The sequence below is a fragment of the Natrix helvetica genome, assembly GCF_964273705.1.
Source record: "Natrix helvetica genome assembly, chromosome: 2".
Taxonomy (NCBI): Eukaryota; Metazoa; Chordata; class Lepidosauria; order Squamata; family Natricidae; genus Natrix; species Natrix helvetica.
The window spans coordinates 77,927,220-77,941,780 of record NC_138552.1 but is presented as its reverse complement, the minus strand read 5'-3'; the positions used below and the strand labels follow the sequence as shown (position 1 = coordinate 77,941,780).

General features: G+C 37.2%; 1 protein-coding gene across 4 annotated transcripts in view; it reads left to right on the top strand.

Annotated features, from left to right (window-relative positions):
- PTPRD (protein tyrosine phosphatase receptor type D) overlaps nucleotides 1–14,561 on the top strand; it is a 1,361,199-nt gene that overhangs the window by 1,101,651 nt on the left and 244,987 nt on the right. For all 4 annotated transcript variants that reach the window (XM_081945773.1, XM_081945775.1, XM_081945774.1 and 1 more), the window contains exon 11: nucleotides 13,539–13,684. In XM_081945773.1, coding sequence (XP_081801899.1) covers nucleotides 13,539–13,684 — 146 coding nt within the window. The remainder of the gene's footprint in view (nucleotides 1–13,538; nucleotides 13,685–14,561) is intronic.

The following is a 14,561-nucleotide window of genomic DNA, read 5'->3' as shown; positions in this document are numbered from 1 at the left end:
GATTTCCACTCGCGGGGAGGGGGGAGTGATGTGATTGCAAAGCCTGTGGGGAAGGCAGATGGCATGGAGGAGGCTGCTACACTGTGCTGTGGGCTTTTCGAAATTCCAGATGGTCTCGATCTTCCTAAAGGAAGATCTCAAATCTGCTTTTCTCTACCCCTCCTATGGCAGGGCAGGACTAAACATCTGTTTCTCTGCTTTATTTTTTCCCCTGTGACCGACGGCGGTGCAGAGCCGTTTCTCCCAAGGAGCAGCAGTCACCTTGTTTCTTCTCTTCAGCAAGGAGGGAAAGACAGGTGCGGGCTGCAGCAAAGAGATACGGTAGCTGGATGCATTAGCAGCAATAACAATAAGTACTGCATGACATATCCGAGCAGATTGTGGGGTTGGAGGAAGGGAAGAGGAGTGATCTGCTCTCCACAAAGGCTTTTCTCAGGAGCTGACTGCCCTCTTCTTGGGTCATCTGGAGTAGGGCTAGGAAGAGCTGCTAGCCACCTTGCCTTACACCTCCTGTGCAACACCCGCTTCGCCAACTGAGTCCTGACCTCCATGCTTTCCTGGGCCGCTTGCGGGTGGGAGCCAGCATGTGAACAGCATGTGAATTATACCTTTGGAGTATAAGATGCACCCAGATTTTCATCCTCATTTGGGGGGAAGGGAAGGTGTGTCTTATACTCTGAAAAATATGATATGTCAAAATTGAACAGCCCTCTCTCAACAGAGGGGGAGGAATACAACACCATCCATTTCCAGTCTATTGTACAGCACAGTCCTTCCAACAGTTCCAAGAGGACTCCATACCCATTTGCATTACTCGGGTGACCTTGAGGACACAGATAAACCTCCAGGTGGCATTAACGAGTTGCTAAAAGAATGCAAATGACTAGCTCTCTGCAAGAAGTATAAATCCTTCCATTCCCAACCATCCAGTCACAGCTGAAGAAGCTTCTTGGATGAGAAGGGAAACTTCTTCAAAGAAAAACCAGAAAGTCCAGTTGTCTCTTGAAAAAGCATCTTTTGGAGAACCATGACTTGGATGACTAAGAATCTCCATAGACAGAGGTAGCTATTGTGCAATTATTGATTCAACCCACTCATGCTATTGCTTTGATAAGATTCTATATGGATACATCTCCATATCCTATGAGTGCCCTGGGGTCATGCTATAATTTATACAGTATGTAAAATATTTGCATCAATTTTCAAATGGGATTCTTATGGGCAGGTCAATCAATATTTTCTCTACTTACAATTCACGTCTAAGTCCAGTTAAGTTTGCTTTCTAGTAGGTGTTTTTAAATTTTCACCCCAATGCATGTTTTTTATCATGATAATATGAGGATTCCCACTAGTAAAGAAAGACAATGTCAGAGACTGCTCCAACTATCACACAATTGCATTGATTTTTCATGCAAGCAAGATTCTGCAAAAGGTCATTAAACAGAGGGCACTGAATGTCATCGATCAAGAGTTATCTGATGTACAAATTGGTTTTATAAGGGGCGTGTTATTTGAGATCTTATTGCCAATATTAGATCGATTATGGAAAAGGCATGAGAATATCAAAAGGAACTATATATGTGTTTTATCGATTACAGAAAAGCTTTTGACTGTGTAGAACACAATAAGCCATGGGCAGATTTGCATGATCTTGGTGTCTCTACCTTATCAGACTTTTCAGATCAGTATATACTGATCAGAAGGCAAAAGCGAGAGCACTTTATGGTGACACAGATTAGTTCAGAATCAGTAAGGGATGTAATTTTATTACCATTTTAATCACTATTTTTGTTCAATCTGTATGCTGAATTGATCATTGGGAAATTAGATCTGAACTGCCTGATGCTGACGTGAAAATTGGGGAAAGAACCATAAATAATTTGAGGTACACGGATGATACAACGCTATTAGCTGAAAATAAGGAAGAATGATCTGGAAAATCAAGGATGAAAATGAAAAAGTAGGATTGAGTCTTAACATCAGAAAAACAAAGATAATAGCAACAGCTGATGTTTAAAATCAATAAGGAGGAAATAGAATTAGTTACAAAATTTACCTTTCTTGGATGAAAAATTGTTCAGGATTCTACTCCTGAAATCAAACACAGAATAACCTTAGACTGCACTGCAGTGGTTAATATGAATAAGATATGGAAGAACAGAGATATTGATATAAATACCAGAAGACTTGTTAGGGAACTCTATAATGATGAATGGGTGTGAGTGATCCATTCCAAGTCTCTAAGAATGGCTGATAGAAGAAGAATTGACACCTTTGAACTGTAACGTTGGCATAAATTATTGTGTATACTGTGGATAGCTACAGCAACAAAGATAGAGGTGCTGAATCATATAAAACCAAACATATTATTAGAAACCAAAATCACAAGACTATGTTTGATTTACTTTGGCCATGTCATGCATGCAATTTCATCGGAAAAGTCAGTGATACTAGGAATGGTTAGTTGAACAACAAGAAGGGGCAAGCAAAGAACATGCTGCTTTGAAAACTCAAATCTGATGGAAAAATTAACATCAATTGAAAAAAACTGTACCTGACAGGGTAGCATGGAGAGCACTTGCCTAAAAAGTCCCCACAAGTTGGACAAGACTAGTGGTTAAAGCAAACAAAAAAATGAGGTTTCTAGCCAGTGGCGAAATTCAATTTTTTTACTACCGGTTCTGTGGGTGTGGCGTGGTGGGCATGGCCGGGGAAGGATCTTGCAAACTCTCCATTCCCTCCCCACTCCTGAGGAAAGGATATTGCAAAATCTCCATTCCCACTCCACTCTGGGGCCAGCCAGAGGTGGTATTTTCCAGTTCTCCGAACTACTCAAAATTTCTGCTACTGGTTCTCTAGAACCTGTCAGAACCTGCTGAATTTCACCCCTGCCTCTAGCCTTATTTAGGAAATACATTTGCATATTGGTCTCAACATAAATTACAGGTAAGCATCCTCTTCCTCTATGAACCAATGAAGAACCAGTATACACTCACATGTTTCTATGTCAACTATTGTACTGACAATGGAGGGTTCTAATTTACATTTATTTATTTACGTAGATGCTGTCAAATGTGTTACAAAAAATAAAACCATAAGTAATAATAAAACCATAAAATAGTAAGAAACAAACCCTATGAGGTTGAAAAAAATAATTCCTCAAGCAAATAAATTTGTACAGAAACTTGGTTTTCACCTTGGGGTGAAAGCCAGGTTTTCAAAAACTTCCTGAACATCATCAGGGTAGGAGCCATTTGAAGCTTGGTGGGGCGAGGGGAGATGTTGTTCTAGATAACAAGTGCTCCATCATAAAAATACTATGAATGGTACTTTTAACTATATCTAAATCCACAACCAGACCTGTCATCAAGAGCCAACCTCAGGAGCCTGAATTGGCCCCATTCACACAATGAAAACCTGCTTGCTAAAAGTACCATAAACCATGCACAAAGGAAAAGAGCAAAAAAAATGTAATGCAAGTAAACAATTTAAAAAATGATACAAGTGGAATTATTATTAGAAATAAAATGTAACAGAGAAAATAATATGTATGAAAATATAAAGTTGGGTTTCCTGAATTGCTACCCCGAGAACCCATCAGAGAAAGTAAATAAGCAAGGGCAACAATGGAAAGGAGGAAAGATGAGGAGGGAAAGGAAGGAAGGGTAAAGCAGACGGAGTAAAGGAGGGGAATCAAGAGTAGGAGACAGGGTAAGAAGGAGGAGAAGAGGAAGAAAGAGAGGGGAAGAAGAAGGGAGGAAGGAGGAGGAGGGAAAGGAAGAAAGGGTAAAAGCAGAGGAAGTAAGGGAGGGGAATTAAGAGTAGGAGAGAGGAGAAGAGGGAGGAGAAGAGAGGAGGAGGGGAGGAAAGGGGAAGGAGGAGGGAGGAAGGAGGAGGGAAAGGAAGAAAGGGTAAAGCAGAGGAAACAAAGGAGGGGAAGTAAGAGTAGGAAAGAGGGTAAGAAGGAGGAGAAGAGGAAGGGAGGAAAGAGAGGGGAAGAAGAAGGGAGGAAGGAGAGGAGGAAAGAAGAAGGCAAAGAAGGGAGATAGAGAAGATAGAAGGAGCAAGGTTGTTGCAAAATAAAATGAGATGGCAAGAAAGTGACCCAAACTGTATTCTATATATTTGTAAGAAAATAATGATAAATGATTAATGATAATGATATAATTAATGGTAATTATAAGAGTGTATATTTGTGAATGAACTTGAAGGAGAAAATAAAAAAAACTTTTTTGTTTAAAAAAAATAAAAAATAAACAATGCCTGACGTTTGCCCAATAAATTAACCACCACCACCACCAAGGTTCAGAGCATTCCTGCAAACAACCCCAAACCAGGTTGAAGATCCAGGACAAGCAAGTTTGTGAATGCAGCTGCAGGCAACCTATTTAAGGAGGCTGTGGGAGTAAAGCCACTGTATGTCTCTGCTTATGTGTGTGAATGATTGTATAGCAGCCGAGGTTGTCCAGCCTCCAGGATGTGATTCTTTTCAGACCCAAAATTTAGGAGCAGACAAAATGTTGGCTGCCTCTATAAAAAAGATGTGGAGACTCTAGTCTAGAAAAAGTGCAAAGAAGAGGAACCAAGAGGATTAGGGGACTGGAAGCTCAAACATATGAAGAACAGTTGCAAGAAATGGGTATTTCTGGTTGAATGAAAAGAAGGACTTAAGGGTGATATGATAGCAGTCTTCCAATATCAATATCTACATTACGATTCATAACAGTAGCAAAAGTACAGTTATAGAGTAGCAATGAAAACATTTTTATGGTTGGGGGTCTCCACAACAAGTGGAACTGTATTAAAGGGTTGCGGCATTAGGAAGGTTGAGAACCACTGTTCTAAGGTGTGATAGTGTCTGCTCCAGAGTATTAAAAAAGCCTTGCCTGAGAAAGCGTTAGAAAAATTAATTCAAGGATAGGAGAGTTCCATTTTTAAAATAAGTTTTGCGAGGAAAATGGATAAGTAAATTTATAAAAAAGGGTACCCTTATTTTGAGAGTATCTAATTTAGTAGAGAGTATGGGAAAATTAGTTGAAAAATGGGAAATCCTATTTTTAAATGCATCAATTGTTGGCTGTAACCACATTTAATCACATAAAATACACCCTCTTATTTAAAGGCCAGAATAGGCTCATCATAGTGAATATCATGCATCTATGTGCTGTTAATACTATTTATTTTTTTCTATATCAGAAAAAGCAGATTTCCTTTCAAAATCCCCTGTGTATTCAAATGAATACATGAGTGTTACTGTGTTCAGTTGCATTAGTTGGTTTTGTCACACAGAACTATAATTAGTAACCAAATTAGAAAAATCTTTTTAGAGCGTTGATTACTTGAATTTATTTTTATAAGTTTTTTTAGACTCTTTTGTTCTTGTTGTTGTTTAAAGACAAATGTAAAGATGAATACTTCACAAATATTTAAAATAATTTAAACTTAACCCTGTACAATATTCCATTTTTTATTTATTTTTTGTTCATACTAGAGGAAACAGTCTTCTGTAACAAGATGAATTTGTCTGGCATTTTAAGACTCTCTTATCTGACTTTACATGGTGAAAGGCAGCTTCAGATCTTAGTTACCAAATAATTCATGCATCGCTAGCAGACATTAAAATTTGAAAAAGGAACAGCGGCAAAAAAAGAAGACAGAAAGCTTGAAGGAGAATTTTCTTTCAGTAAATTAGTGACTATGACAAGGTTATGTACCATTCCAGAGGGATGAAGTGTCTAACCTTTTAGCTTCAAGAGGCTTTATGCTTTTCATTTTCTGCTGGATAAAAGCTTAGTATGGATTAAAGGGCAGATTCTTTTTTAAAAAAATTCAGATAAAGCTATATCCAGATTTTATACTTCATAATTTATTATGTGCAGTATAAAAATATTCACCCTACATGCATTAATATATAGGCTTGGTTGCATATATGGCATGCTATATGATTTTAGATATAAACAGACCTAAACATAAGATTGTATGTCATTTTAAGGAACTAGCAAATCAAGAGCTAAACATTGTTTTGATACTTCATTAAGTTACTCAACTACTTCTCTGAATGCAAACTCATTAATGTGCCTCTTAATTCTTCAGAACAGCTATTAGATATAAAAGTGGATTTGACGTAGAGTAAAACCATTTCATCTGTAACTTTTATCATATGTAAATATGTTTTGGGTGAAAAGTTTTAATACTTTATACTATTGTTAAAGGCATAAGAACAAACAAATCAGTTTCAATCCAGCAGGAAATCATACCTGTCTCAAATAAAGATCTCTTCCTTCTGAAATAAATTTTTCCTGGAAACATGAAAAAATTAACATGACTTTGTACACTTGCTTAGATTGTTGTCATGATAGAGCCATACAGTTTTTGTGACAATTAGCTTATTTTTTCATTTAGAGGAACTTAAAAGTAAAGGTGAAATACTTAATAATACTCTGTTATTAATGCCTTCCTTCCTTCTTTACTTCTTTTCTTCCTTCCTTCCTTTTCTCCTTTCCCCATAGCGGTCAGTTCAATATTTGGTGGCTTGTGTATGGTCATTGGATTCCTGTTAAGTATCCAATCTATCAATTATTTAAAAGGATTCAGTAAGTACTGAATCATTTTATTTGAGAAGAGCTAAAAGCTTCCTGAGTTGAGCAGTGCTGACATCAGAGATCTTCTGCCCATTCTTGAGTTCCACCGTGGGGAGCACTACTTCTAAGGTGGCCTCAACCTATGAGGCAGTGGTAGAAGAGAAGCATGACTTAGTCAGGAGAGACAGGCTAGGTGTTTAGGAAAGAAGATGCAACCAAGAATGGTGTTGGTGCGAGATGACTATCATGCCAGAAAGTGGCATGTCTCTCTGGACAAAGAATGTGAGAAGCAGGAAATAAGATCTCTGCTAGGTAAGAAAATAAGGAAACACAGAATATGAAAAAAACTTCATAAAAATATCACTTTGTTCAACAGGGAAAGAAGAAATAGAAAACCAGTATTTGGGTTTCCTAAATTATATAGATATGTTTTGACAAAAATACTGTGTGTCAACTAAGTAATAAAACTAAGTATTAGTATACTCGATAAGATAAGGCTGACAGCTAAATGGTTAAAGTGAAATGGCATTTCTCATCTCTTTTTCAAAATAGCCATGCTTCATAATAATCTTCATTTTCTTTGCTTTGAACTCACAAGAAATGTTTATATCAGTGAATGAAAAAAAAATAAGTTGACACTTAGGCTAATAACTTAGCCTTCATGCAACACTTAAAAATTTGAAACCATTATACTACAATGCATATATATTATAATTTCATGTATTAATTTATAATTCAGCATGGCAGTCTCAGGGCTATGAAAGGTATCAGCAATATAAATTTCATCAAATCGTCATCCCAGACTAAAATGGTTCTTCATCTAGTCTATCATCTTTCTCTCCTTAGTCTATTTCTCAACACACAAACAAATTAATTGCATAAATACAGTCTTTCTATTCTGGAACGTCTATTCATTGATAAAAAAAATATTATTTATTTTCTAGTGTGTTTCAGAGTGTCTCAAAAAAGACTCACCATTTTTGGAGAGACAATCTTGACTTAGAAATAAATATTCTAAAACATTCATGTTCAACTTCTCTGTTATAACTTTTTGGTAATGGCATAGCAGTTGGGCTGGAATCTCTACACTTATAAGTGACAAATCATTTTATTTATCGCATCATGCCAAGAACGATTTTAGTATCATAAAAAATGAATTCTGAGAAAATCCTCAGCTACTTTTCCCTTCATCCTGAAAATATTGGTAAACAGAATTAATTTAAAGCATTTCTACAACTTTGAATATGTGTGAAAAAATATTTTGTTTGTGTTCAGTTAAGCAATATAAACTGTAAATTAATATGTGGACAGTAAATACTGTTGTTTGACTTGGTTTGGAATTCTTGGTTTTCTTTGCCCTGAGGTCTTGGTAATATATTTCTAAAAGGGTATAATCATCATAAATAAAATATGTAGCCATGACAATTACAGAATCCCATATCCATAATATTGCTAGTTATTCAAATATAATTTGGGACCCTGTGAAATATAACACATTGTTCCTACATGTAATTCACTGCTTAACATCCTGTTTATCACTTAATCACATTTTCAATATACTGCATCATTATTATCCATGTAATCAGATACATTTTGAAATATTAAACCAAAATGCATGTATTAATAAAATGTGTCTCACATAACTGAAACTGTAGGAAGAGACTCAGTACATTGGGATGGGAACACTTCTGTAGCAATGTTTGGATTTGGACAAAAAAAGGTTAGACAGAATAGAACAGTGCCCAAACCAGAATGCGTGTGCATTTACACGCACTGGAGCACCAGAAACCAGAAGGCCAGTTGGCCGGTGTGCATGTCTCTTTTTTTGGCCATTTTTCAGGCTGTTTTCAGGTCATTTTGGGGCGGTTTTAGGTCCGGTTTGGGGGGCATTTTCAGGTCATTTTTGACCTGGAAATGGCCTGAAAATGCCCCCAAAACAGAATGAAAACAGACCAAAAACCAACCTATGTTTTGGTCCATTTTAGGCCATATTTCAGGCTGGTTTCCCAGGACATTTTCAGGCCAAAAACAGTGCAAAAGTGGCCTGGAAAATGGCCTGTTTGGTTTCCAAACTTCTGGTAGGCCTGTTTTGGCCTGTTTTGGTTTCCCCTTTTTTCGCCATCCACAGGCTCTGGAGGCTTTCCTGAAGCCTGGGGAGGGTGAAAATGGCCTCTCCCCACCCTCCGGAAGGCCAAAAATCAGCTGGCCAGCACATACATGCCCTCAGATATGGCTCCACATGCCAGTTGTGGCACGCGTGCCATAGGTTCGCCATGATGGAACTAATGTCTGTGAGTGCAAATTTACGTGTGAATTGATTGAAATAAATAGCACAATTGTCGTTAATAAGATGAAGCAAAATATGTTAGTAATTTTGAGCATTCAAAAATGTATTTAAGAATATACTATAAATTTCCATAGGTAAACAAAATAATTCTGAGGTTGTGATTAGTAATTTTAAAAAGTCTTTAAAACTGTTGTTATTATGTCTGGTGAAAAGTTTTTCATTTATCCTAGATATTTATCTACTTTTACAGCAAACCTTAGGTTAAGGATGAAGGTTTGGCAATTTCTGAATGGAGTTATCCTTAATACCATTCATATGTGTATTATTATTCATAACAATGTGTCAGGCTTGGTATTATGTGATTGACAGTTTATACCTTCAGTAAAATTCTAGCGAAAGCTTTGTTTAGCAGTTAGAAAGATTTTATGAAATCATTCTCACTTGCTTGCCCTTTTAGAAATAAAAGCTAATTAACTTCTTGCACAAGCCAATTTGCAGGTACATTGTAAGCACAGGTTAGAATTAAGGAGCAGTAATTGCTTATAATGATGATCAGCATAACTGATGTGATAAATTATGATTAATGAGTAAATTAGCAGTGAATGATATAAATGACTCTGCTATGAAAATTATTTTAAAAAGAAATGAAGGGCAACCAAATCTACTAAGTGTGCTAGATATGCTAGTAATATTAACTCTTAGATGAAATATTAAAACTTTGGCATAATTCCTAATACTTATCTGTTATTCTTATTTATTTGTTTATGTACAAAGAACAGATTTGACAATCTGTAGCCAAAAGGGCTTAGAATCTACAAATAGATACAAATACCAACATCAGAAGGATGGGAAAGAAATAGCAGTGATAAACCACTTAGCAGAATATTGTATTACTGCTCACTTTTAGCTCATAGCTGGGAATTTTCATTTAGAAACAAGGCAGGCTAAAAGTTCCAATGACTGTAAGGTTGCATATTTCCATATTGAATGTTCTGACAGTATGTGTAGATGGATGGACATAAAGAACACCATATTCAAAAGAAAATGATTTAAGATAAAGAAAAGCAACAGTACGTGGCGCTCATCCCTTAATGTTTTTGGAGATTCTCAGTCATCTAAGTATTTAAGATTGCTGCCTGTAAAAGAAGGTGGTTGAATTCACTGCCCACTGAGCTCTTCCCAAATAATTCCATAATGATTGGAAACCCATCTGAATGGTTTCATGTCATGACTTAGGGGAAGAGCAGCTGTCAAAAACCCCTTCAGTCGATGGATCAGGTTCCTCTCACAGTAAGGCTTTTAATATATTTTAACTAACAGGAATTATGATGAAAAAAACCACAGAAATAAAACATGTTTACGTACTTAAATTATAGTCTTAATAAAAATGTAAACTCTAATAGGAATAGTTGTTAGCATTAATCTTTATTTTCTTATCAGTTTTGAAAATAAAATACTCAAATGAAGTATAAATTCCACACGAAAATTTAATGTATTTATAAAGGTAAAGGTCATTAATTGTTAATTAAGTAATTGCATTTGATGTAACCACTTTCCATCCCTTCTAGAATGGATTAAGTATGCAGGGTTTTAGACTGGCACTAAGTTTTCAGTTAGCTTGTATTTACTATATTTGTAGTTAATTTTCTGCTTAATTCTAGGTTGCTTCTGACCTTGATTAGTTTCTATCCATTCCTTCTTGTTAGGTGCTAAGCATATATAGTGTTCAGAATCATTTTCAAGATATCTGGGCACTAGAAACACAATTTGTCTGCACCTTTTCTAGCAGTTGTGTCTTTTCCCAGGAAAAGGGCTACTTACTGTATCGTGAATATATAATTCATGTTATCTTGAGCTGTCATAATATGAAATATTGCAAGTTACAGTTTTATAATTGGTATGATTGGGTCAGGTATATGTAAAGATATTTCTTCCCCTAGAAGTGATGTTTTTGTTTATGATCTTGCTTTCAGCTTTATTCCTCTCCCCTCCACCTAACATTTACATACTACAGTTGAGGCACTAGGCAAAATCTTGAGGCAGGAATTTGGCAGTTCCGTCTTTAGACAGATCTCAGAACGGTTCAAGGACTCAATGACTTTCTGTTCCACAATGAATCATAAATGGGCTCTATTTTATTGATGTGAACTGTAGGCTTCCCCTGATAAGCTAAACTATAAGTAGCTAAATTAGCATTAAGCATATATTGTAAAAAAAAAAAAAGTAAAGGATCACTGCGGATTTTACTCTGCTAGTCATTGTCAACTATAGGAGGTGGAACCTATTTATCTGTATGCATTTGCATGTTTTCAAACTGTTAGGTTGGCAGGAGCTAGGGCAAGGATAGCAGCTCACCCCATCGCATGGTACTCGGGTCTTTAACCTGGACTGCCGGCTTTTCAGCCGACAAGCCCAGTTTCTTAAATGTTGAACCACTGCACCACCATATGCTGTAAGCATATACTGTAAGAGCTTCTTAAATGTTTTATTATAGAAAAAATGATGAATCTATTACAAAATCATTCTTTTCATTCAGTGGTGGGTTTCAATTTATTTTACTACCGGTTCGCTCGTGTGCACACATATGCAGAAGCATCGGGGCGGGTGGGCGGAGCCTCCCGCCACTGCCACTACAGGTTCGCCTAATCCAGGACGAACCAGCAGAAACCCACCTCTGTTTTGGCTTCAACGTAGGAGATTCAAGTTATGTTTATAGTAAAATTCAAATTCTTGTGCCTCTTTCTTCTGATTATGTATATACTATTATAGAACCATTCTCTTTTGGGTGGTAAGGATGTTTTCCATCCCTCTTTTGTTTTGGTCATGGCCTGTTCCGATATCAGACTGTTTTCCTCATGACCATGTGAAAACGATTTCACACAATTGTGGTGGACCCCAAGACCTTCTCTTCTGACCTCAGTTGAGTAGAAAACATCCAGAAGTTCTGTTGTCCACTGACTAGATCCTTGCCTAATACTAGATCAATCAATATAAGTTTTAATAACGACAATCACCACAAAAGTGTTGTGAGGCTTGCATAGTTCTAACACAAAATCATTCCTATGTATCAGTCTAGCTGATATATAACTTGATAATACATTGTTTTCTGAGGCTGAACTTTATTGTTGGTCAACCATTCAATCATTTCCAACTCATGACCCAAGAACAGACACCAGGGGTGGGCTTTTTTTAGTAGTCGCTCTTTCAGTTATTATAAGCTCATAGTAGCATCTAGCTGTTTTGTCTTCTATTGACCTCTTTTGATTGCCTTTCATTTTTTCAAATGTCAAGTTTTTCACAAATAATCTTGCTTTCCATTACATCTTCAAAATAGCTCTAGCTTCAGTATTAGTGTTTTCGGTGAACAGTTTGATTTTATTTCATCTAGTATTGAATTATTTGTTCTCTTTGTAATCCAACCTATTCTTAACAATCTTCTCCGACACTACATTTCAAAGACATCTGTTTTACTTTATTTGATGGTTTTCACCTTTGCTGTTACTGTGATACTTTTGCACATTAATATGTTATTTAGATTTGTCAACTTTTACCCATAATCTCCTTATTTCTGGCTATTGTTACCATCTTTTTGAATTTTTGAGCCTAGTTAAAGTCTTAAGAAGCAGAAACTATTAATTTCTTAATTGCAGTCTTTGCTACACATGGTTTCTGTTTCTGATAGAAGTGGTTCATGGAACAAGTCAAATATTTATGGAGAACAGTTTTCTAAGTTGGTTAATTACATCGGCAAAGCTTTGCTATAAAAATTTAGATTTGTACGGTATTTTAAAATATAGCATATTGATTATGATGTTATAATTGAAGACTGTGCAGCAAGCAGGGAACTGCAATTTTATTTTATTTTCTAGTTTATACATTATATATTTGTATGTATAAGATTTTTGACAATATCAGCATGTATAATATGTTAAGTCCTGCCTGGAACTGGCATATTATAATGTAGCTAATTGTGTTACAGGTAGTTCTTGACTTACGATCATAATGGAGCCTACCCCTTACAATTGCAAATTGTGAAGTTGTAAAGCAGATCACTGACCTGATTTTGCAACCTTTTATGCAAATTTGATCATGTGACTGTGAAGGAGTGACTATAAGAACTGTGGAAGTGGGTTGTCTGTACCCCCAGGGAGGTCCATTTTAACTTTGAACCAGTGGTGAAATTCATTTTTTTTTTACCACTGGTTCTGTGGATGTGGCTTGGTGGGTGTGGCAGAGGAAGGATACTGCAAAATCTCCATTCCCACCCCACTCCAGGGAAAGGATACTGCAAAAATCTCCATTCCCACCCCACTCCAGGGGAAGGTTACTGCAAAATTCCCATTTCTTCCTGATCAGCTGGGACTCAGGAGGCAGTGAATACATGGGGGTGGGGCCAGTCAGAGGTGATATTTACTGGTTCTCCAAACTACTCAAAATTTTCACTACCGGTTCTCCAGAACTGGTCAGAACCTGCTGAATTTCACCCCAGTTTGAACAGTTCCTAAGTGACAAATCGTAACTCAAGGACTATCTGTATATCAGCTTGCCTTTTCTTTCAAAACTTTGCTCCGAAAGTTATTATTATTTGTTTTGGTTTAATATTTCTGACATCCTGACACATTATTTTGGTGAGTTCTTGCTTAGATTTATTTTACTCTTTCCTTTTTTAGCACCACCAAAGTTTGCAAGAACACCTGTTGACCAGACAGGGGTCTCTGGAGGAGTTGCCTCATTCATCTGTCAAGCTACAGGAGACCCAAGGCCTAAAATTGTCTGGAACAAGAAGGGCAAAAAAGTCAGCAATCAGAGATTTGAGGTATTAGGTCCATTGTTCTGTTCCTCTGAAAACCATTACTTTAATATTCCTTGATTATTCCCTTTCTGTTTCTGAATACTATAATTTTAAACAACAGCAGTGATTCTCACAGAAAAATTCTCAGAAAAAAATGATTTGTTTCAGACTTTTCCTTAAAGAAGAATTTCATTTTTGTTTGGAAGGTTATAGCTGTTGATCAGTGGTGAAATTCATTTTTTTTACTACTGGTTCTGTGGGTGTGGCTTGGTGGGCATGGCAGAGGAAGGATACTGCAAAATCTCCATTCCCTCCCCACTCCAGGGGAAGGATACTGCAAAATCTCCATTCCTACCCCACTTCAGGGGAAGGATACTGCAAAATCCACATTCCCTCCCCACTCCAGGGGGAGAATACTGCAAAATCCTCATTCCCTCCCCACTCCAGGGGAAGGATACTGCAAAATCCTCATTCCCTCCCCACTCCAGGGGAAGGATACTGCAAAATCTCCATTCCTACCCCACTTCAGGGGAAGGATACTGCAAAATCTCCATTCCTACCCCACTTCAGGGGAAGGATACTGCAAAATCCTCATTCCCTCCCCACTCCAGGGGAAGGATACTGCAAAATCTCCATTCCTACCCCACTTCAGGGGAAGGATACTGCAAAATCCTCATTCCCTCCCCACTCCAGGGGAATGATACTGCAAAATCCACATTCTCTCCCCACTCCAGGGGAAGGATACTGCAAAATCCTCATTCCTACCTCACTTCAGGGGAAGGGTACTGCAAAATCTCCATTCCCACCCCACTCCAGGGGAAGGATACTGCAAAATCCTCATTCCCTCCCAACTCCAGGGGAATGATACTGCAAAATCTCCATTCCTACCCCACTTCAGGGG